The 26,075-nt window shown below is 40.5% G+C and overlaps 1 protein-coding gene across 11 annotated transcripts in view; it reads right to left on the reverse strand.

Moving 5' to 3' along the window:
• The window catches only part of LOC105229811 (uncharacterized), a 212,483-nt gene that overhangs the window by 37,058 nt on the left and 149,350 nt on the right, over window positions 1–26,075 (reverse strand). For all 11 annotated transcript variants that reach the window (XM_049454218.1, XM_049454227.1, XM_049454221.1 and 8 more), the window contains 2 exons: window positions 11,541–13,153; window positions 1,057–1,990 (listed from right to left, as the gene is read on the reverse strand). In XM_049454218.1, coding sequence (XP_049310175.1) covers window positions 1,057–1,990; window positions 11,541–12,471 — 1,865 coding nt within the window. In that variant the 5' untranslated portion in view covers window positions 12,472–13,153. The remainder of the gene's footprint in view (window positions 1–1,056; window positions 1,991–11,540; window positions 13,154–26,075) is intronic.

Raw genomic sequence — 26,075 nt, forward strand, 5'->3', positions numbered from 1 at the left:
CTTGGAACATGGTGTCTCCTAACCAAACTCTGGCGGCTCCTTCTCTGCCCATATACCGTTCCTTTTCTGGGGTGAAGGCTTGTGGAGGAGTTTCTATTCAGGAGTGACTATCTACTCAGATAGCAGAGTGGCGATACTACATAGCCTTGAAGCCATTAACAGTGCGTTCAGGGTTGGTCAAAGAGTGCCTAACCTCGTTATAAATAGCATCGAGTGTGATAAAACTGATATGGCTGCTAGGACAGGCCACTGTAAAGCTGATGAGCTAGTAATGGGTGCGGATTGGTGCTCCCGTATCCTCTTGTGTTCTACTACAAAGTAGCTGGGTTTCGCGGTAGCTTGGTCAGCACTGTAAACAGGAAATACCATACTTGTGCTAAAGGTATGGTTAGACAAAGCTGTATGGTTCTTGCGTGACTTCGTTATAGCCGAGTTTACAACAGCGCGCCTGCCATTCTTCCTGTTCGCTTGGGCGCCAATTGACGTAAGCAGGCCCTTCTCCACCTGGCCTTTCCAACGGAATGGAGGTATTCCTCTTCCTCTGCTTCTCCCGGCGGAGTATTTTCATCCACTCGGAGAATACTTGGTCTAAGATCGGAAGTCATGAGCTGCTTGAGTCATATGTAAAAGCTTCATTTCTGGTCACTCCCAAGTGAATGGCTCTCCGAGAACTTTTCTTCCTTGCGTGAACACTTGACTCCATCCTTCAACTTATCTATAATTGATTCCGATATACCTAATCTATACCCTATGTTTAATAAGTCGCTGCATGTTTCTATAACAACTTCTTTGGAAATCAACTCATCTAATGCTTATTTCCCCATTATCCATACCCATAGAAATTTTATAATTTTATTATAATGTTGAATAACACCTTAAAAGCAGTACAAAAATTTCCCCCACAAATTTAAATATATTGAAATTTTCTACTCTCTCCATAAAGCCTAAATTATCCTGGTCTCAAGGCACTTTTACACACACACATGCGTTATACCCACAACGGCAGACCTTAATGCTTATTCATCTGCAATTCACAAGGGACTTTAGTTAACTCACCTGAATTCGATGGTATCATCCTGTTCGCATAGCTCATTTAACATCCAGAAGCCCAAAGACTCGGTGTGCACTTCGTTTCCGTTTGCGTTGTGCTCATCCCTCACATTCGCACCGCTCCCACTCCCCGCACCGGGTACGCCATGTGCTTGATACTCATTGCTACCTGTGCCACTGGAGTCACGCTGTCCACGCTGTTGTTGTTGTTGTTGACTTTTCGCGCTGCCATGCCATTTATTTTCTGGGCACATTTTTCTAGCGTTCCGACTACTGTTATTCTGTGACCGTCGATTAGTTGTTTTATCCCAACTTTGTTGCAGCCACTTGGTGGCGAACATCTGTTGCTGCTGTTGTTGTTGCTGCTGCTGCTGGAAATGGCCATGGCCACTGCCAATGGCATCGTAATTATGACCGAAAGCGAAATTCTCCTCATCCGACGCCGATGTAGCCGAGTCGAAATCATTTTTTTCCGCCTCGAAATCCCGACTGTCATCATCGCCAGCGTCAGCATCATCGCCGTTAAGGTTGGCTCCGTTGCGCTGAAGTGAACTGAACCATGAAATTGGCAACTTGTTGCTCGCCGCTGCTGAATGGTGATCAACAAAACTGCCACGTTCGCGACCGCTTAATGTCGAAAGTGTTTCCACGAAAAATTCCCCCGTGTAATGCAGCTCGTTGCCGTTGCCGTTGCCGCTGCCGCTGCCGCTGCCATCACCACCGCCAGGGCCGCTGTCATTGTCATTGCCAGCATTAGCCGTATTGCTGCGGTCCCTCATGTCTTCCTGGCTATTCACTTTCGCTTTTGTACTCGTATTCTCCGCGGTGGTGGCTTCTACAAAGGCGGAGCCGCCTAATGGCTGCGTTTGTGCGGCATCGGCTCTTGTGGCACGGCCGGCTGCCTTCGGCGTTGATGGCTTGGCGTATGTCAGCAGACGCACTGGAAATATGAGAAACACAAATTATATTTACTTTTATTTGCCATTTGCCAGTGAAATTAAGTTACAACATTGGCTTAAATGAAAAAATGCAATAAAAGTATGAATTTACGGCGTAGAGACGTGGAGACGTGGAGAAATTTCAATTTGAATGCGAAAATATAAATATACGGGCATTTTCGTTGTGAATGAGCGTATTAAATCGAATGAAAGAATATAAAAATAAATAGTTGGGGTAATTCAGAAAAATATCTGTTTGTATTCATTCTTATATTTATGCTGCCGTTGACGTCATTGCTTGGTGCCGTTAATTTGAATGAATTAATCAAAAGACTATTAAACATAAAATGATGGTAGACGAAGAAAGAGAGAAAGAATGGCAATGGGATAGCATCATAGTACAGCAACTTAGTTTCTCAGTTTTCACCAGTTTTTTTAGGGATAATTGCCTCTTTGTTTAAGGGGGTTAACTTTTCGCTGTCAGCAAAGTCCACATTTCAAGGCTTGTAGGAGTTCCAACTGGACACTTTTTCATTGGGATTCATACCGTAAGATTGAATATTTTCCCCGAAACCAGTTGCGTTAGCTCTGGGGGAGGATGGTAGATGCGATAAATTTTTGTGATCTTCCTTGTCGAATGCCCCGCCTTTGCCAGATCAAGGTAAACCATCTTGAATCTTACACTTTTAGACATCCAGGTGAAATAGCGGAAATAGAAATAAAGTACCTGAGCCGATTTGCGATGGGTTGGGGACACTTTTACCGATAGCTGATATCCAACTACAGAAACTCGTAACAGTTTAAGTGTGATTCCCCGTCATGTTGTGCAATCAGTCATCTAACTTAACCTAGGGGTTTAAATAACTTCAACGCCTATCTGTCAATAACTAACAGGAAGTTTTGAGCAAGCAACTTTATTAGGCTTTTATTTAAAAGGTCCGATATAAAGGTCACATTGTACTCGTATCATTTAACTCGTAACTATATTTGAGGCTTTTCATTGATGTCAAAGGACATATCTGATAAAGTTATCTGACGGGTGTTATAAGCTGTCCAAGTGAGATCCTCTTTATATGATCAACCATTTAGTCTGCCCGGGCATAAAGAAGTAGTCAACAATGAATTGACTGATGAACTCGCCCGCTCTGCTACTGCTTTTAACCACTTCGGTACGGCGCCTAACGGCCACAAATCGTTGCTCACGACAGGTAAGCCTTGAAATACTGAAGGCTGGTTTTACATTACGGGCATAAAGTAAGAGATAAAACGATAAGATAAAATTCCTGGCTGTCGACTATAGTCGATGCTCGGTTGTGTGGGGTTAACTGTGGCCGTCGACTATATGCAACGCTCGTACCAAAGTGGTTAAGATGGTCGGACCGAACCTTGTATTGCAATTAGTTTCCATACTACAAAGGTGCGCTCCGCAAGAAGAAAAAATCACAGAGAAATATACAGACAGTAAGTATTCGCCATGTAAAGCTCCTAATAAGGTTTAAAAGCATCAGCATCTTCCCAGAGACAAACTCCGCATACTAATCGTATCCTACACTGGGCATTGCAGCAAGAAGATATAGACATAGCCTCTGCCGGTTTTGCGACATGAAGCCGAAAACTTCTGAGCACCTGTTTCTAGACTGCATAACAGTCTGTAGACGTAGCTTAATAGCCCTGAGATTCATAACACCCAGCAAATTCCTAGAATTCATCAATGTGAAGTACGTGTAAAGGGGGAGTAAAGAAACTTTTCAAAGGCATAGAACTGAGACAAAAACCTTAAACTTCTAAAAACTTTTGAAGCTGAACAAAACTGCTACTTGCAATACAGGGTTTGCTCGGAAAGTAATAGGACTGATTTTCTTCCGCCGCGACTGTACTTCGGCGCTTGCGTGTATACTTATTGATGGAATTTTCGTTCCTAGGCTACGAAAGGGTAATCGCGTATTTGAGGTAAATTCAACGCTTAAATTCACTTAGGATTTTCTACTCACATTTGGAACCTAAACGTAGATAAGCCTTTGTGGTACAGGTATTTTTCGGATTCGGTCGGTCAATTCTGGGCTTAAATAAAACTGATTAATACAATTCTATGTTGGGTAATGACCCTTTTGATCATTTACAACCCCTTGACTATACTTTTGAGAAAATACTGCTCTTGAAAAGTGTTGATATATATATCATAAAGCACTGAAGGAAATAAAATTTAATTTAAAATATGTGTCTTTTTTGAGCAGACTATTACTCATTATGTATATAAAGTGGCGAATTAATGCTGAAAATGATTGAAAATTAATATATTTATTTGAAATGGGAAGATCTAGATTGGACCTCGCATTGCCTGTAGTCAAAATATCTCTATAGAAGAGGAGGTGAGTCTAAAGGCAATAAGGTTAAAAATAGCCTAGCAACCCTTATGAAGGCTTGGAGGACACTCAAGAATGTTTCATTGGTTTACATTGAACGATTTCAACAACTCAATTAGGACATCCATTTTATTTTCTACCGGTACCGAAATAACCGGAAATGATACTATTTTTGAGTTTGACAAAAAGACATCAAGCTCAACTGCCAATATTTTAATTTTGAGACATATTGTAAGTAATTACGAATAAATTAAAGAAGTGAAACTAAATTTAGCAAAATTTATCAATTTCAGTTCTCTCTCAGCGTTCAAAAATAATCCAAATTCTATGAAAATGTCTAACAATATTAAATGAAAACCTGCTCATAACCTAACCCTCAACACATACAAATGGAAAACTAATTGCCGCTCGCAACGAAAACACTGAAATATTTATTACCCAATTACAATTTGTTGAGCTGCACATTATCCTCTTTTATCCACTCCGCGTTTGAGTAAGCAAAGTGTTGAAATTCCGCGCACGTAAAATCCGAACAACAACAACAACAATAATGAAGGCAAACCAAGTTTAATATCAATGCAGCATTCTGCTGGCAGATGAATTTATAGATTTTCACCTTTTTCACGTTTTTTCCATTTTTCGCAACAACTCTAAAAAATTGGGATACATGTATGTATGTTTGTGTTTATTAACGAAATATCTGCAAATGACAAAGGCAAACAGTCTCCACAATCATTGGCATGGAAGCTCTATAACTCTTTCTGGTTAAAAAATGGTGAGTAATTTTATTCAAAAGGCGCTTGGGTCAGCTGAAAAATAAATGCCAAATAAAACTTTTGCATTTTGCATCGAAATGAGCGCTGAAGTTCGTACGTGCCCAATGTGAATTTAAATTAAACTAAATATTATTTCTGCACTTTTTTTTGAGTTTTTGGTTAAAGGGTGCAAAAGTAGTAAAGGGTGTAAAGTTTGATTTTTTTTACATATATTTAATGGCTTTTAAATAATTTAATAATAATAACTTTTAAAAATCGTTCAATTTTGTTACGAAAAGTCACGTTCTGTAAAAGATGTGTTTCATGCGATTTGCGTAACCATAAGTTGGTCAATATAATCGGCCTACTCAGCGAACTATTCGCAACAGCATCGCCTACCCTGAGACCCAGAATTCATTACTGGATTATCCAATTCGACCGAATAGACCACGTCCAGCACGCAGTGAAGAAAATATAACAGACGTAGCTGAGATTGTAGGCGAAGACCGTGGAGAGTCGATTTGGCGTCGTTCGCACAACTCGGACTGACGAGTTAACTTAAATTGAAACCCTATAAAATAGAGCTTGAGCAAGAACTGAAGCTGCTTGACCATTCCCAAGCGACATGGCTTCAATATATAATAAAGTTCCAAGAAGATCCAACGTTTTCGAACCAAATTTTGCTCAGCGATGAGGCCCAATTTTTTATTTTTTTGGCTCAATGGGTATGTAAACAAGCAAAATTGTATCATTTAGAACAAAGAGCAGCCTTAAGAGATTCAAGATCAGCCATTTAAGCCAGAGAAGTAACGGTTTGGTGTATTTTATGGGACGATGGAATCAACGATCTACATATATTTTTTCAAAAATGATGCCGGTGAGAACGTAACCGTCAATGACGTCGTGACATGATAACCGACTATTTGATGTCTGAAATTGAAGCTCGTGATCTCGGCGACATTTGGTTTCAACAAGACGGTGCCACTTCGCATCAATTCATAAATTTATTGGAGAACACTTCGGTGAGCAGATAATTTCACGTTTCCGACCGGTCAATTGGCCACCAAGATAGTGTGATATCACGCTGTTAGACTTTTTACTGTGAGCATATATATGTAAAGGCCAAAGTCTATGCGGACAATCCCGCTTCGATTCAGGTCTTGGAGCAAAACTTCACGCGTCCTTCGCCAGTTATCAGTCGAAATGCTCGAACGAGTCATCGAAAATTGGAATCAATCATCTGAGACATAGCCGCGGCCAGAATTTGAAATAGATAATTTTCGAAAAATAAATGCCAAAGATTTTTTTTCGAATGATAATAAATATTTCCCATAAAATTTGATGTTTATATTTTTTTTTTCTTTAAAACAGTAGAGAACTTCGAAAGAGATGACTTCAGCTTATATAAACTTATTACAATGATTTTGTCACTATGCATGATTATACTGCCATAATTGTGGCTCTCTCCCTATTTCATACATTGGGGCTATACAGCTATTGAAAGACCAATTCTACGGAGCAGTAGTATGGCGGCTCTTGAACTGGTACTAAGCCTGCCACTTATAGACCTCTTCGCAGCAACATCGTCCGGTTGACTACTGGTTGCAGGAGAATTTATATATAGCACCTTCGGGCATAGCTCGGTGGGTACTGGCGGTTGGGCAAAGACCGACTATATGATCCAACTTTTCAACTGGGAAAGAAGGTTGAAAGCAAACATATAAAAGATGGTTGGCGTAAAGGTATTTAGCTACGCGCAACAATCTAAACATCTATTGGAATGGCTCGACAATGGCGGATGGAGTTGTTGCGGGGATATACTATCCAAGGTTAAGCATAAGGTAGACTTTTAAGTTTCCGGAGCACTGCAGTATATTTCAATCTGAGGTCTTTGCTATTGCGAAAGCCGAGGAGCTGGTCTCTAATGCAGGTAATTCCAGTGTCAACATCTAAGTAGACAGTCAAACAGCAATCAAGGCAGTAACCTCGTAGCGCATATCGGCCAGACGTGCTTGGGAAGCAAAGCAGCAAGGTGTTGCCAAAAGCAAGCAACTTCACTTCTACTGGGTACCAGGCCACTAAGGCATCGAAGGCAATGAAATAGTGGATGAAATTGGCAATAATGGTGTACAGCTAAGACCCAAAAATGTGATAAACATTTGGAAACCCATTGTCTATACGACGATCTGGACAGAAGCATTGTAAAGAAAATCAAAACCCGATGGCACGAGCTACCTGGGAGCAAAACTGCAAAAGTCATGTGCAAAATGGTAGATCGGAAGTACACAAAATTTCTGGATAGGGCTGACAGAGCGAGAAGACTGCAGGAAATATCTAGAGCAGGGCACCAGGGAAACAATGCGCACTTGCCCCGCATAGACAAGGCTACTCTGTAAGCATCTGGGGTTCGCACGGTACGATACACTGGAAGAGGTATCGATAGTCAGTCTGTTCAAATTCACGCCAAGCACAGGCATCTTAAAGGATGACTACTCTGGCTTATTAGATTAGCAGATTAACCTAACCTAACCTACTGCTTATTGGACCAGGTTTATCTAACCTAACCTAACCTACTGCTATAATGTTATGTTCGACACACGAACTTCACTTTTCCATTTCTTATAAAATATTTTGAGATACCTTTTGTTGGGATTATATAGACGTGTGGCTTTCATGAAAAAATATCTTATTCAAAATATTATTGCTTCGAAATAATTGCATTTATTTTATCATCAATCATTCAAAGTTAAGAATTTTTTGCTTAATAGTTGAATGTATGTATGTATTGTATATGCATGTGAGTACTCAGCAACGTTGCCAGTGCTCTGTTGCTTTGAGAATTTGCATCCACCTGTAATTGACAAACATCCACCATAAGTGCATAACTCTGTAATTACATTGTGGAATTGAGTGATCTGCTGCCAACTTAGCTGTCAACTCGAAAATATCCAATCCCAATTTACTATGCCCATTCAAGTTCGTTCGTCGTTGTGACTGCTTGTTGCATTTGCCTAAAGTATGAGTAAGTACATTGCAGAGATATGCGACTAAAAACATTGACACTTACAGTGGCAACATTAGGGTGTGACTATAAGTAGAGGAAACTCAAAATTCACTCAGTTATTAATTGTTTTGACTGCGATAATGCAAATACAAGTAAGGTGGTACTGAATAGAGAGCATTGGAAGAATCAAACCAATTGAAAAGATAAAATATTTCAAATATTTTTAATTTTTATATATTTTTCCTTCATTCAACAAGACACTTTCTGATTTCTGTACCACCCTAATACACCAAAGCGCTTGGGGGGCGATTGTAAAAGTAGCTCAAAATGAAAATGTCACATTGACTTCGACATCGATTGCAGTGTTGACAACAACAAGTGGCAAGGACACACAACCATACATATGCACGCGACAAGCCCTGCAGCCCATAAATATGCTTGTATGTGCAGCGACAAGCGAATAACTGTTGTTGATGGCACTGCATCATTTGTTAAAGCGATTAAACCCCGTAACCCCGTCAACCCCTTGTATAGCAGCGCGCAACAGTTGCTTTGAGCGATTGTGTTGAACAAATCAGTGCTTGCCACAAGCGAATTCCACACTCGATATGAATGTGAACAATTTTAATGAGCAGCTACTCAAGCATATTCGTTTCCAGAGAATATCGACATGCAGACTTCGATTATACTTGGTAAATTGAGCTGTTGAATGCATTTGCAATGTTGCCACCAGGTCACAGTTTACATTGTTAGATTATAACTGTTTTTATAGCTTGTGGTTGCTATGGAATTTGTGCATTTACACGATATTCTGCTCGGTTGATTGGTTAGGTGTTTGAAGGTGTTGTGTTAGATGCGAAGAATTCAATCATTTTTACAACAGTAGCTTCGGAAAGCGAGTTGTTTCAACAAGGTTACAGCAAATACCAAGGGATGCTAATATTAAATATGGATAAAATACTGAAATAGTGAAATATATGACACACACAAATCTTGTCAACAGGTGCTACATCGAACTGGGTAGGCACTCTACAAGTCACTCAACATGTTTGTACTGCTATATGGTGCAGAGGCATGGGCGATGCCAACAGCTGATTTACGAGATATACGACGACAATGATATAGTTCCGCGAATTAGGAAACAGCGGCTACGTTGGCTAGGTCATTTCGTCCGAATCAATGAAAACACTCCAGCTCTGAGAGTACTCGACTCAGTACCCTCCGGGGCAAATAAAAGAAAAGGAAGAACTCCACTCCGTAGGAAAAACCAGTTGGGAAAGGGTCTGGCTACACTTGTAAACTCCAGTCGGTTGTAAACTCAGCTGTGTCTACGCTAATAAAGAAGAAGAAAATAACGCGAGAACTAAGACAGAGTTACAAAGAGGTGTAAACATAAGCAAGACGTATTTGCTTAAATAAAGAGAATAAAAGTACGGATATATGTACAGAGTTAGAGGTCATAACAGAAGAAAAGACTGCTCTCAAGACAGTCGGGTCTCCGTAACCGGCACAGATCAAGATTTTTACCCGGCCAAAGGCTGTCAACCCGCCAACATTCCTCCATATTACTTCAGACAAAGACAGATTTGTACTAGCAGGCTAGCTTAGCTAGTAACGACCTAAAGTACTAAGTACCCATCTTCGCACCAAGGTAACACACAGGAACGCATTTGAACAGCTGTAACCGCTGGTCCTTTGTGATAGCCAAAACTATTAAATTTGGATTACCGGCCTCTTACAGGACGATGAAGTGCTTTGAACCTACCACAAATATGTTAAAGCCGCTTATATTAATCCCAGCAACTTCGCCAGATTCGTTGAAAATGTGTCTAGCTACAAATTTCAACCTCAGGCTGCCAAAAGCTGGATATATGAGAAGTAAATGTATAGATGATTCTACTCGTCTATTTCCACACAGTTTTGCTGATTTGCGTCCGACAAGATATGTAAACTCCCCCCATCTATTGGATAGTGTCCAGTCAGAATGCATATCATTGCTTTTTATTGAACCTTTAGACCAGTAGGATCATAAAGTCGCAAAATTTTTAGTTGCTGCACAGTGAGAGATCCAGGGATCCATCGCTAAAGCGCAAGATAACTGCGGACTACTGACTTGTTGGCTATCTGATTAAATTAGGCTAATAGTGCCACATCTGTGGAGCAAAAACCGCATGTCAACAAATACAAGGACTTCGAGAGGCTGCTATCACAACCGACAGTCTCTGAGAGCATTCGCCAGCAACTTGGTATGAGAAACCTGTAGGAACAGATGGTACGGTGAGGAGCGTAGTGTCGCAGTGGAGAGAAACAATACTGTCGCAACGTTACAATCGACGTTACAAACGGGATAGATACCGAGAGCTGAAGAGGTAAGAGATGACAAAAACGATAGAGGCCGATATGCGTGAGTACGAAGAGCTTGACAATCTGATCGACAGGGGGAATGCTCGAAAATTCTACGAAAAGCTGCGGCTACTAACAGAAGGTTTCAAGACTGGAGCATCCTCTTGTAGAACCCTCAGAGGTGATCTAGTGACAGATGCCCATAGCATACTGAAATTATGAAGGGAACACTTCTCCAGCCTGCTGAATGGCATAGAAAGCATAACATCAGGAGATGGTAAACCCGATTCCCCAACCGATGACGATGGAGCAGACGTTTCATTTTCCGACCAAGAAGAAGTTTCAATAGCAATTACCCGTCTGAAGTAGAAACAAAGCTGCAGGGGCCGATAGATTGAAGAATTGTACCTTCTCTAGTTCACTTATCCGTTTTGTAGCATTCAGCGATTCCGCTGTGACCCGACATCTAAACTGGGCAGATAAGAAGAGAGTACACGGACTTCCTTATTATAGATGCAGATTTTCATAACACAGTGGCGTCCTTAAATTATTTGAGGTATATTTCTGCCACTTTGCATTAGCAGTCTGGCTGAAAATAATCAAAATTCAAGAAGTTTCGGTATCTGATTAGGTTTATCCGAAACTGACACATTCTTTCGAACTGTGTGTAAAATGGCTGCTAAAATAAAAATTTTATGAGCCAAAGGGTGAGAAATAGAAAATTTTTGTAGAAACTGGTTCATAACCGCTACTTGCCAATAATTTTGATCTAAATTCACATTGTCTTACACTGAAAGGTAAATGTGTGAGGTCGGACTGTGAATATCGAGGCTCGAGTTATTTTCGGATAAGAATATTACTTCAACTTTTTACATTTCGTAAGCCTCGGGAGATTAAAACAACACAAAATAATTTTACTTTCAGTTTCATCTTGACACTTTTATACTCCAAAGTTACAGGGCGGGGAAAACATTTTCAGTTTATCAAAAATGTGGTATTTCCCGGTAAAACTAACGAATTTAATCAATATTAAATAAAGCACTTCACTCTGAAGGACGTTCTAACTCAGCCATTTCCTGCCACTTACCTTGATACATCAAACCGCAATTGATGCCGACCGCTGACGTTTCGAACACATGATGTTCCAACCGCAAATCGATAAACAAATGATGTCCCATGTGGCCGCCGCCGACTCGTGCGCGCTCATCGAAAACATCCTCGCCATTCGTCTCCGACTGCTCCTCCTCCTCGACGTCGACCACATCGTTGAGGAAGTCGCTAAAGCCATCATGACAGCTTCTCGTATTGCTGATGGTGTTCGCTTTTGTCTGCTGCGCAATTAGCGCTTCAGCGGCTGCCGCGGCACCTGTGGCAGTACTCCGCGAAAGCTCACCGCTATTTGCCACACGCGCCGACGCCATATGCGCCAAATTATCATATGTGTAGTGTTCGTCGGTGCGGCCTAAACCAGAATCGGACACCGACGCCAATGCCGCCGCCGGCGCACTGCCATCGCTGCTCGAGGGTAATTTGCTCAAATTGATGTTAATCTCGTCGGTGTTGGTTAACTCTGTGTTACGGGAAACTAATTGTTGTTCGTTGTTGTTGTTGTTATTGTTTGTGTTGGTGTTTGTATTGCCGTTACTGCTGTTGCTCCGCTTAACTGCGCTCCCATCTTTGTTATTGTTACCATTATTGCCGTAATTGCGGTCGACCGAGTGCGCGCCGTAATGTCCGTTGCCCGCCTGGTTGTTTGGATCATTGTGGCCATTGGTTTGCGTCGCCGTTGCGGCTGGAGTGGCGGACGCAGGGGCGGATGCCGTCACTGTGTTGGTGGTGGCATCATTTGTCGCGCTCGCGTTGTGCACAACGGGTGGCAGCGCAGCTGTGGCGGCGAGACTTCGTTTGGCGGGAGGTGGTCCGGGCGAGCGACCTGGCGCTGGGTCACTGTTCATGTGGCCGACCGTTTGGATGGCGAATAGTCCGAAAAATAGAAGGCATATAACTAATTTCGTCATTATAACTACTACAACTACAGCGTGAGTTCGCGCTCGCTGGCTGCTGTGGTTCTGCTTCTATCTGTGGCTGTGGCTGAGACTGTCGTTGTTGTTCTAGTTGGAGTTTTTCTTGTTGTTGTGGTTTTTTGTATTGTTGTCGCTTGCTTGTATATTTTAACTGCCTTGGCAGCAGTCGGTATGGTTGTGGTTGTTTTTGTCGTTGTTGTTGTTGCAATGTTGGTCTAAGTCTTCGCAATGGGTTTTCCATAGACGTTGACTGCACTTCTGTCTCGCTACAAACGGAAGATGTTCTTTGGCTACTGTATTGTTGTTGTTGTTGTTGGTTGTATTGTTTTATACTTAGCTACTTGCAATTAACGGCTTCACTAGTTACCGCCGTTATGCTCACTTCATAAATTTTCCACTTTATTAAACCGTTTACATTGCCTGTCTGCTACTCGGCGAAGTGTCCTCTTAACGGTTGCCTTATGAATTTGAAATTCTTTTATGACTTATTAAGCATCAGCCACTTTAACCGCGTTCGATGTTTTTGCTGATTGCTAGTTCTTTTGTTGTTGTTCTCACCGTTACGAAAATCCATTTGGACGCCTCGCTTTCTGTTGGCATTTCAGCCGAGAACACGCTTTTGTTTGGAAGTGTATTTGCTCGGTAATAACGGTTTAGTTATAGTTTATGGTTATAGCTGTAAATAGATAAAACAGTAATTTAATAGACTTGACTTAGTAGATTTGAAAATTAATGAATATAAATATAATATTTCTAGATCTGGCAGCTCTATAATATTCAAAATGAAAAAAAAAAATTCTACAATTTTTTGTAAATCTTTCTGAAGATGCTTCACATATTAAGTACAAAAGTTTTTAATTTTAATGTCTATTTTTTTCAATAGTTGGCAACTCTGAATTGTTGAAGTTGCGGAATCTTTTCCTATCTGAAATTGTTAATAACTTTCCCAGCTGTTTTCGAGCCCATCCATTTTAGGAATCATATTTATCGGAAACGGATCGAGATACCGAAATATATACATACGTAGTATATTAGGGCCGTCTGTTAAGCTCACCTAAGAAAAACGAAAATTTTAGAAGCAATGCCGACTTATTGCTCAACGTAGTATTCTTTTGGCTCGATATACTAGACCAAATTCTTAAACTCAACAGGAAAATACGTTTTCCTGAGATCTGCAAAATGGTGGTTTGGAAGCAAAAAAAAAGCGGACGGGCCCAAATCTGGAACACAGTGGATGGGAGAAAAGGTTGGTGGGGGAAATGGGGGTCTCGTAATGGAAGAGCAACTATAGTTCCTACTTCGGAAGATATTGTAGTTTTTCTCTAATTTGGCGTCGGAATGACCCAATACTTCCTTAGTATTATGACTAAGAGTCATAACTATTTTGCCTGCCTCAAGTAGTGATGTAGATCACACAATGCGAATCCAAGAAAACGACAACTCTGTTTCGCCCGATAGGAAAAATCTTTGTATGCATCGGACCTTGTTCGGCCGTGAAGTGCAATGCTTTCACTGCTACTTGGTCTTTAGTGTGTACCAGTCATGATGATCACGAAACGACGCAGAAATTCTTTCAAAACAGCGTAAGACTCGGTAAAGCTATTTTACGGTTGCGCTTGATACCCAAAATGAACAAATGCAGTACTCATCGTGCCAACAACATTCCCATGTCCAATATTTCGTGTCCTAAGCGACTCAAGCTGTTTTTAGACATGATTATTGCCTTAGCTAACTCAAGGATATTTGATTGGCGGTCTGACATTACAAAATATTATACTGCTACTCGTATCCTTCCATAGAGCTGTCGTAGAAGATTGCAAGTGCAGCCACGTCGTTCTCCACCTAGTCTTTCCAACGAAGTCTTCCTCTATATTTGCATCCCTCGGCAAGTACTGCGTCGAATACTCTGAAAGCTGGAGTTTTTCATCTATTCGGACGACATGACTTAGCCAGTGCAGCCGTTGTCTCTTCATTCGCTGAACTATTTCAATGTCATCGTATATCTCGTACAGTTCATCGTTCCACCGGCTGTGGCATTCGCCGTTGCCTATGCGCAAATTACCATAAATCTTCCGTAGAACCTTTCTTTCCATAATTCGTAACGGCGAAACTTGAGATGTTATCATCGTCCATAGCTCTACACCATATAGCAGGAAGGAAATAATTACTGACTTATAAAGTTTGGTCTTTAATCGCCGAGAGATTGAGATGTAATCAATTGCCTACTCAGTCTGAAGTGGCACCTGTTGGCAAGAGTTATTCTGCGTTGGATTTCGAGGCTGACATTGTTGTTTCTGTTAATGTTCTCTGCAGGTTTCAAGATAGACGAAAATACGACGACTGTTTGTCTCATGGCAGGAGATATTTAGTCTCGTCCTCATTCACTACCAGACCCATTTGATATCGAACGGCTCGGAGAGGTCCTTCCCGATTATGACGGAGCTTTTGGTATTGCTCAGTGTCAACTTACTAAGCCGTATTACTTTTGCGAGTATATAAAAAGGGGGTCTTTCATCCAAAGCTGTTTTCTCCTTTCATTGTGAGTGGTTTTACGTGGCGGGTCCCAAGCCCAGTGTACAGTGCCGGGGTGGGATGTTTCGCCTTCTTATTTTAGTTCACCTTCAAACATATGTTTTTTAGCTACCCAGATACTTGGTCTAAGACCGGAAGTCGTGAGCTACTTGAACCATTTGAAAAATAATTGTTTCTGGCCACTCCTAAGTAAAGAGCGGTCAGAGAACTTTCCTCACCTAAGTGAACTTTAAGACATGGCTCTATCCTCCTTCAACAATGACTACACGATAGTAAACTTCTTGCTCGTGTTAAAGCTAAATACTTATTGGACCGTCGTAATTCATTATTTAGATTAATCGGCACAATCTCACCTTTCGGGAATAGAAACTGACTAAATTTTTTAACTTATCTTGGAATATTTTCCCATTAAAGGATAGTTCGTGTCGTGACACGACTTTATAAATACATAATTTTACAAAATTGCCATAAGTACTTGGATATACTGCATAGCATGTGTGAGTTATGTATGAGTGTCCACCTGACAGCATAAAAATGTTGACGAGTCATTAACCGCCATGTTTTTTTCTGCGAAAACTCAGGTGTACCAAGCTCTTAATAAAATAACTAAACAAAACCCAATTAAATGATTAACACTAATTGAAAAGTTGAACCTCTCGGGATTCCATTTAATTAGTAGGCATGCACATACAACAAAAATGTACATGAAAATTTATATGTATGTGTGTGCTCGCATGTTGATGAGGCGGTAAACAACATTTTTAATCAAGCCGCAGCCAAATACGTAAACACACTTTAATATTACGCACACAAACGCACATTCGAACGCTTCACTAACGAATATTTACAGTGTCACACAAATTTGTGCATGAATTGAATTTTATAATAATTTTTTTTTTTTTTAACTTTTGAGAAAAAATGAGGAATTTTATAGTCACAAGTAAACAAAATTTTCCGAACAAATTTTATTATTTTTAATTTTTTCACTTGGGAAAGGCTATATGAATATTAAAGCACCCACAGATGGCGCTAGATTCGAGTTCTCGTTAGAAGCCCTATTTATGGTGTGATTTGGCGCATATTCGATATGTTTATTGACAGTGAAGAAAAAATGTTTACAGTAGATTGAAGAAGTCTGAAACCTCAATTGCTATCGAACGGCTCGGAGAGGCCCTTTCCGATCTTCAACGTCGCGGCATAAAGGCTGCTTCTTTTCGTGCTGTCAAAAGCAGCTTTGAAATCGAGGAGGAGGTGATCAGATCCTTTTTTCACCGGTCTCTTCCAAGATTTGACACATGGTGAATACCTGGTCAGTTGGTGCTTTTTTAGACCGGAAGCCACACTGATAAAATCCAATCAGACAGTTGACAGTGTCTTAGGTACTGGCGGCTGCTAAAAAGCTAGCTATCTCACGTAAGTATCGGCTGTCTCAGAGTAAACAACTAAAGTACAAGGAACGCTTAAATCCCACCGCCAATAGCATGGCGCTCAGCCCACAATAATTAAAGCGAGATCAAGCAATACCTAAAATACTTAACCAATTTGGCTTCCTGCTCAATGATAATGCCAATACCGCTAAACTTATATTAAAGTAAAATTTAATCGCCCTTAAGCAGACACGACTCGAAGAAATGTGAACTTCTTAGTGACGACAAATTTTTTCCTCACACATTTTTGCACTCACTGTACGCGGACAACCCACATGACATGTCTCGGCGTGTGCTTTATGGCTTACGCCTGCAAAATATACACAAACATCGAAAGTACCTAAATATTAAAACGTGGCTAACCGATGTCGACCGACGAAGTGTGTGAGAAATGCGTTTTCATGGTTTTCATTTCCCCAAAGGTTTGCTGTTGCTTCGGGGAAGCTTGTAAATATTCTTCCTACACAATATACTCGTATGTATATCAGCCTGCTTGATGTATGTCATAAACAGTTATATATATAGAAGAATACCTATGTACTATACAAGTATGTGCTTGCCTATATTATGTGGGCATAATCTCATGGGAACTCTGAATAATTTTAAATGTGAATATGATATTTATTCAGCTTAAAGTCTGTCAACGGTGCGAGGAATTGTATGGGTGTGCGAATTTTCTGAGAACTCAAAATTTACAACATATTTATGGCGCTTTCAGCTTAGGTGATTTGCATTAAAAATTGAGGCTCGAAGTTAAAAAATAGGTTACAATTTTGTTACCATTAGAATTTCTTCATCGATTGGAATCATATTTTTGCCTGAGAGAAGGTTGGTCCACACTAAAAAAAGATAAGTAAAAATTGATATATAATCTTTTTATGGATGTTTTGAGTTTTTCAAATTGTGGATCTAACAAATTTCAAGTTACCACTGAATATGTGGTATTTGAAAAGAAGGGGTTTTAAGTCAGCTATATCCTCCAAGCTTTGATATTGTCAAAGTAAGAAGGTCTTACTAAAATATTGCATATATTTTTTTGTAGATTTTGTCTCAATCGGAGCATCCAACTATTAATTATATTTCCTAGTTTCACCAGTGATCCCCGCAAAGTTAATACGGCTGTGTAAGTTGACGTTGAGCAACACCAAAAGACCAAGTGGATAAAAAGACTCGAGCTCTGAAATTTTTCGATGCAGTACCTATAATTACAGAGAATAGGCAAATCTTTTCAAGGAGGAGGACAAGAAGTTTACAAGAGGCACGAAGCATTGGCGGCCGCAAAAGTGTTGACGGCTATCAATCACGTGATGATCTCAGGCAATGACCGAATAGTCCAAAGTATATATAGGAGAGCAAAGAAATCCATGCCTGGACTAAATTCGGAGTTTTTGAAACCCGGTTCCTTCATCGTAAGCTCATTCACTTTACTGTTTTCAGCGATTGCTCTAAGATCCGTAAAGTACACGAAGATAATATGAAATAATGCCTAACTAGTTTTGAGAGCAGTTTCAGCGAAGCTACACTCTAAGGGACAATTACTATCCAGCGGCCATTGCTTGAAAACTGTACAGAAGTCTGGACGGAGACTACTAGAATAAAGGACAGAGACTACTACAAAGAAATAGAGTTGAAAGAAAATTCTCTATAGTCGACTCCCTACTAAGATCGCGTTAAGAAGATCATAGTCATTAAGAAGTCGCAGCTCCGAGGAATATAAAGGTATCTATCAGAGATCTCCACCATTCAATGCTTAGCTTAGCTTAGCCATTAACATCCAATAGACTAAAAATGGGCTGTAGGTTACGTGTTTGAACGTGCATGCTGCTTGGATCCCCTCTGTCTCGGGATCATACTCAAAAATCCATGACTCGTCACCTGTGATTACCTGGTCGTCAGTGAACTCTTTTGCCACCAAATTCTAGCACACTTTGTGCATCAGAGTCGACGGTCTGAGTTCAAAACTTTGCGCACACGAGTCACATTGTCGGTGTTTGTCGAAGTCGCAGGTCTCCCAGCACGGTCTTCATCAGCGACCTCTTCCCGGCCCTCCAAAAAGGCCTGGTGCCACCGAAACACACCACTTCTTGCTAAAGCAACATCTGGGTAAGCCTGCTTGATCATATCAAACGTCTCTGTCGCAGATTTACCGAGTTTCACATAGAATTTAGTCGCGTACCTCTGCTCCAAAGAACGCTGTATTAACGGCTTGCACCAGTCACAGGAACACGTCGCGGGAAAATGTTTGTTCTGACTCTCCAGGTGCTCGGAAACAACTGAACAGTCGCTCGTTCGTTAGCTAGGAACGCTGTCTACTGAATCCAGTCGGTGCGCGCACGTTCCGAAGCACATTCGCGGCGGAAGAAAATCAGTTCTATTACTTTCCAGACAAACCCTGTACAACCTCAATATTTTTGGTTTACAAAAGAGTGTCCCGATCCTCATAAATTTTGGGTATTTCAACTAACCAGAGATTTAAAAATTGAGCACCCTTTTCTGAAAGACGAACGCCTTTCAGCATTTTAACATATCGCTCATTTGCTGCAAGACCGGCATAAGTCAAAAAAATCGATTCTCCAGAAAACGCGTTTAAAGTTTTCAACTTACTCCAACCTTACACGGTGACTCCAACCTTACACCTCTTCTCAAGCGGAGCATATAAGAGGTATTCATATGAATTTTCACTCAACATGAAGTATGATATAACGAACAATTCTGCAGCATTAACTCAAAAATCACGTTTTTTGATTTATGCCGGTCTAGCAGCAAATGAGCGATATATATTCTTCTTCTTCTTCTGGGTTGGATTTCGATTTTCCATATCTAGTGAACAGAATTTCTTCAGTCTTACTTGGCTTGTTGTTGTTGTTAGGTGTTTTAACTATATAATGGTCTTAAATTTTCACAAATATTCCAAGGTAATTTTTCACACATATATCATACATACTACCATCCTCTTTTCACTGCTCATCCATCATGCCACGCAATGGATTAGAAAAGCCAGAAGGTTCGAGCATGAAACTTCAACGCCAATGCCACCAAATCACTCCTTGGGGAGTTGAATGCACTTTGACCTCTAACGCATAACGGCATTAAAGTCTACTTTCACACACTCGCACCCGCAACCACATGCACGTCTTCACACGCCGCGCATAAAAATATTTACGCCGGAATTTAACTACGCATGTGCTCGGGTTTCAGCTTAAATATGCCAAACTTCCACTCGCTTGTGGCAAGAAGCTCGCCTTCATTTGTTTGTGCCAACGCGCTGTTGCACACATACATACATACATATGTGTGCAAGTGTGAGCTCGTTACGAGTTCGTTCTCATGCTTGCCAACTTGTTGCGACGCGTACTTGCGCTTGTTATCCGCTTAGCATCCGCTTAGCTGACACTGTTGCTTCGAGTGCTCGCCTGCAAGAGTTCTCCCGCGGTTCTTTTTTCATTTTCGCCACTTTGTTTTTCGGTTTTACGTTTTATGCTGCTTTGTCGGTTTCATGGTTTTGCGGAATCGCAAAATTATGCGCGGTAAACATTTGCAACCAAATGCTTTTAGTGTGTGTGCATGTGTGCGTCCAACGAATGCACTTGGTGGAGGAAATGAAATTGTTTTTTTTTTTTTTATTTCAACACAAAAAGTTTGAGAATTTTCTTACTTAATTATGAGTGTGCTACAATATGCAATTTATATGTGAATATAGAGTGGCAACATTTATTATTCGCAAAGATGAAAATTAATGGCAACACTGGCAGACATATGCGTGGGACAACATTGCGAGTTTAATGCTAACGAAAGTGAGGTTAGATTGGTATATGGTGTGTGTGGTTAGGCTAGAGAATATTTGTGTTTCAACGACACATGAGGTCTACGAACTAAGGAGGATTTAAAGGAGTAGAAAAGTTGTTAAATTTGGTTTGGGACGCGCCACGTAATAAGCTCCCCCAATGTAAAGAGAAAAACAACTTCTTTTTGATGAATTCTTGCCAGCAGGTGCTATTTCGGACTGAGTAGGCAATTGAGAAGTCCTCTCTCGAAAACAAAGACCAAAGCTAAAATTAGAAGGCGAAATATTCCTCCACAGGGTTGTGCGTTGGGTAAACGTAAAAAACAATCCCTATCAAAGGAAGAAACCCGTATCGGTACCCTTCTGATGAACACTTGACGACAGGTGCTATTTCGGACTGAGTAGGCAATTGAAAAGTAAAGCCCTCTTTCAACGAACAAAGAGCAAATCCAAGAAGTCACTCATCATTTGCGTCCTGGTATATGGTGCAGAAGCATGAACGGTGACAACAACTGATGAGTCGGCGTTACGAACTTTCAAGAGAATGGTTCTTCGGAAGATTTAGGGACCTTTATTAGCAACGGCTTATATCGCATTCGATGGAACGATGAGCAGTATGAGATATACGACGACGTTGTTCAGCGAAAAAGACAGCGGCAACGCTGACTAGGTCATCCCGTCCGAATGGACGAAAACATTCCAGCTCTGAAAGTATTCGACGCAGTACCCGCCGGGGGAAGCAGAGGAAGAGGAAGACCTCCACTCCGTTGGAAGGACCAGGTGGAGAAGAACCTGACTTCGCTTGGAGACTCCAATTGGCGCCACCTTGCCGAAAGATGAAACGACTGGCGCGCTGTTGCTAACTAGGCTATTACCGCGTAAGCGGTTTCTACTTTACTAAAGAAGAAGTAGATGGACATGGTCCTTGAAAATCGTCAGGCATGAGTTAGAGAGATGGCAAGAGAGCTGCACATCTCTCGCGAGTCCCTTCGAATGATTTTGGTGGATATTTTGAGTATGAAATGTATACCACGGGGACAAATGGTCAATTAGGCGTTCTATTTGACCGCATTGGGGCATTTGCGTAAGAACATCCGTCGAAAGCGGACGGAATTGTGGAAGAACAATTCATGGATCTTACACGATGGTAATGGACCATCGCATCGAGTCACGACTGCCGCATTTAAACACTAAACACGCAGAATACCATCGATCATCCAAAGTATTCATCAGATTTGGCACCGTGTGTGTTTTTCTTGTTCTCCAAACTGAAATTGTCGATGCGTGGAATCCGTTTTCACTCGATTGAAGAGATAAAACACAATTCGCTGAAGGAGCTAAATGTCATTCCATAAAGTGCTTATGAAAAGTGTTTCGAGGACTGGAAAAATCGTTGGCATAAGTGTCTTACAAATATATTTTCTAATGGGGATTACTTTGAAGGCGAAAAAATAAATTTTTGATGAATAATTAAATATTTTGAGTTTTATTTGCGATTTCCGGTTACTTTTTTGTCACAATATAAGTACTTCTTTTTATGACAGTATCAACAATCATGATAACATTGGCTGGAATACTCCAGTCTACAGTGGGCGGAAAGGCTCTAACTTGATAATTGCTGTTAAAAAAAACCACAGCCTTGCATGTAGAAACCTTTGATTTCAACTTACATTAAATCTTAAGAAGTTAAAATGAAAGACAATGTACAAAAGTTCTATAAAAAAAGCCAAATCTTGCTCTATCAGCCTTTTATAATCAAGCAAAGTTGTATTTTTTCTGAATAAAGTTCTTTTTTTACAATAAATAAAAAAGGGTTAACTTCACATAAAGAATTCTGTCACTTAATTAAGAAAGCATTCTTTAATTTATTTCAAGTATATTTCATGTCAAGTAAAATTTTTCTACTTCAGCCATTTGCGCAGTACTTTCCACATACCACATTATGATGGACCTTTTTACTTGCGAATAAAACGAATTAAATTAAGTTGCAATTTCCATGCCAGGATGACTGATTTCAATGGAATTTTTCTTTGAATGCACATGCATACATACATACAGAAATATACAGTTACATGAATTATTAATATATATGTAAGTATTTATATAAATTTATTAAGTCGCAGGTATTTTTAGTGAGCAATATACGAAGGTAGATATATATGTATGTATTTATGCACCTTTGTAGCCCTACAAGAGTTCCTTTGGAATTCGTGGGTATTCTTTATGAAATTTTACGCTACTTATTGCCTTTCAGCTGTCCGCCATATATTTATATATGTAGCAAGGCTTTTGTTGGCTTCTTCTGGCAAGCATCAAAAGAAGATGATAAGTACTCATATGAGTATAAGTATATACGAGATGTGTACGATTACATGTATTTTTATGATGGTGCATTGCACCAGATTGACAGCAAAAGAACAAGACAGCACAACAATATAATTGCTAACTGGTATCTTTTGGAATATATACATATGTATATTAGGTAGAACTGAGTATGGGGTAGCTCTGTGTAAATAGTATTTATACTACTGTGGGCAAAAAAGAGTAAGACTTTTTCATTTAACTTTCGCGCAAAAACCTATTCGTGGAAAAAAATTGTTCTAGGTTGGTATGAGTGTCAGTGAGATTTGAGCGGATTTTCAGATCAAAATAATCATCTGCTGGTCTTTCTGAAGTACATAAAGTACATTCGGCGATTTTTACGATGTTTAACAAAGAAGTTCCATTAAATTTTGTGCGCGGAATTTCTAATGCCAAAACGTTCAGAATATTGGAACCAGCCTTCGGTGATAATTGCTTCTCGCGAGCAAGTGTTTTTGATTGGTACAAATTATTTAAATAGAGTCGAGAAAGCGTTGAGGTCGAACCACGTCCAGGACGGCCATCAAACATCAACTGATGATCAACATGTCAATAAAAAAAGAACTGGTGCTTGAGAATCGACGGTTAACAGTCAGAGATCTTGCTGGCATCGTTGGAATAAGGGAAGGATCAGTGAAAACCATTTTGAAAGATCATTTGGGCTTCAGACAAATGAAAGCACGATTCAAAATCTCTCAAGTTTTTCAAAAAATAACGTCGCGTTAACGTCTGTGAAACAATGATTTCCGACTACCAGGAGGTCATGAAGCCTATAATTATTGACGATAAGTCTTGTATCTATGCTTATGATCCGAATACAGACGATAAATCGACCGCATGTCTTGGCAAAGTTGAGCCGAAGCCGAAAAATCACGTCAAAGCAGCTTAAAAATCAAGGTTATGTTGACAGTTTTCTTCGATTATCGAGGTGTGGTGCACTCCGAATTCCTTCCGACCGGCCAAACTGTCAACAAGGAATACTATTTGAGTGTTATGCGTCGTTTGCGCGAAGCTATTCGTAAAAAGAGGTCGGAATTATGAACCCAAAACTCTTGGTTTTTGCACCACGATAATGCACCGTCGCTTACTGCATTGATTCTTTTTGAATTTTTCGCCCAATTTTCAACCAATATCGTGCCACAACCATCGTATTCGCCTGATTTATGTAGCTCTCTCAAGACATCTGGCTACTTAGCAAGCCCAGAGGACCGCTTCGGGGATATCGTCTTGAGTCAATTGAAGACACTGAACGTGAATCGCTACGAGGATTGAAGGATATTCCAGAAATTGATTTCAATAACTGTTTTGAGAACTCGCAAAAATCTTGGCGCAAGTGTGTTGGGGCTAAGGTGGATTACTTTGAGGGGTCAACATAGATTTTGAAGAACAAATTTCAAATGTTTAAATTATGAACAAAATTTTCAATTTTTTGCCCATAGCAAAATCAACCGAGCTCACCACCAAAGGGATTCTTTATCTAAGGTATTATCTGGATCTGGATCTGAAAAGGGAAATGCATTGAAGATTGGTATCAGAAATGAAAAGATATCTTCAGAAAGCAGTATGATGTCCCAGAACAGAGTAAAGAATTACATGGAATATCCCTTATAAATAATATAAAATAGCTATGAGCAGAAAAGATTTGTGGTTGCCTCTTAAACCGACCAATTGAGGACTATAAATGAAGATAGAAGCTGGAATTAGGTGGAATTCGATTTAAAAGTACATATATAGCAAGTCACTATGAGTAGATTAAGTCCACAGATTTGTTTCGATTTCATTTTATATCTTCATTAGTAGTATTCAGTTGGTCGATGCAGACAGACAGATGAGATAAGGACATTAGAGGACAAAAAATAAATACAAAAAACTACAGAAAGCCTCCGATAGTTTACTAAAAGTATTTCACCTTAAAATTGAGTCATTGAAATACGAAAAACAACATTTCATCAGCAAGTCGATCAAACTGACGCCTCATACGTCACTATTGTCTTTATGGTTCCCACTCAGACGGCGCCCATGATCCGTCAACAATCCACCACGCGACATTGTTCCGCAACATTAAGCGCCAAGCTGGTCTACACACAATCGCACAGTGTTGTAGAACTGCAACAAAACTACTTAAAATGCATTTCGGTCGAGGTTTGATTGTTGAACTCCCACATCCGCATTGTAATGGAATACCTAAGAAAGTTCCGAACAAAGGCATACAGCGAACATTGTAGCAAAGGAAGCGAACACTTGCGGCAAAAACTTGCACGTGGGCACATTTTCACTCACACAGCAAAACAGTAAGTGATTTCTTATTATATTCATTGCTATGTGCTCGTAGTTGCACTTAGATTTAGATGCCAAATGTGCCGATAAAACACGCAAACGTCCAGTCTGGCAATGTCGGACGAGTGCAATGAAATGTCCAAAAGTCGAACCAAGGCTTAGATAGTGCCAAGTTCGCGAAGATAGTATTGTGGGGTGACCAGAGGAAATTAAGATTCAAAATCTCACAAAGTATCACCAAAATAAGGTCATCAAAGAAACTATCTCGGTTGACCCTTTTTGTCGTCAAGCTGTCTTTGTGATTCTATATACAAGGACCGCTGCTTTAAACGGAACGACAACATTCATTTAAAGATGCGGCACAAAAAGACACTTAAAATCATTCTCCAAAGGCCAGTCCGAACCAGCTCTCTCCAAGAGCTCCAACGGAACAAGCACTGTCTCGACATTGTAACCTCCGGAAAGATAAAAATATCATTTCTTCCAAAATAGTCGGACTAGCCGTTTTGCGAATAAGAGTTGTCAAGCTTCGAAAACTGATTCGACTGAAACATCACATAATTGATTTCCTTTGTGATATGTCTTGAAGTGTTGGAGTTGAAGAACTTTTGTGCTGAAATCATTCTAAGCCGGAGTTTTCTTAGCTTGAGCCAATGGAACCTCCCGAACTCTTTTTTATTGTAAATTTTATTCAATGGAGTCTTTCTGTGGTGGAGGGCTCTAGAAAAGACCACACTTGCAAAGAAATTGGAGAGCGTTCAACGCGCGGTACTCATCAGCATGTGACGTGCACTAAGGTTCACTCCAAGAATGGGACTTAGCGCCATGCAGTACATATTGCTCGTGGACATTCCCGGAAGGTGTATGCCTGCGAAAGCTGCCATCAGGCTCAGAGAGTCGGGGTTCCTAAGAAACACGGGTCTGAAAACTCGGAAAACCTGACACACTTTGACTTCTTACCGGATCCCTTTGATCATGGAGTCGCCAAATTGAACTCTGACGGCACCTTCTCTACCCACATACCTACGAGGGAGTTGTCGTGACCCCTTTATCAACTCCATTTTCAGACTTCCTGACTATTGCAATTTCTTCCGTGCCGAGGTTGAACTCATTTACGGTGCGTTCAAGGCTGGTCGAAGTCTTTGGGATAAGACTGGAATGAGTGCCAGGCCACAACGGAATCGCAGGAAACAGTAAAGCTGATGAGCTAGCAAGAA

This window comes from Bactrocera dorsalis, chromosome 4 (genome assembly GCF_023373825.1).
Source record: "Bactrocera dorsalis isolate Fly_Bdor chromosome 4, ASM2337382v1, whole genome shotgun sequence".
Classification (NCBI taxonomy): Eukaryota; Metazoa; Arthropoda; class Insecta; order Diptera; family Tephritidae; genus Bactrocera; species Bactrocera dorsalis.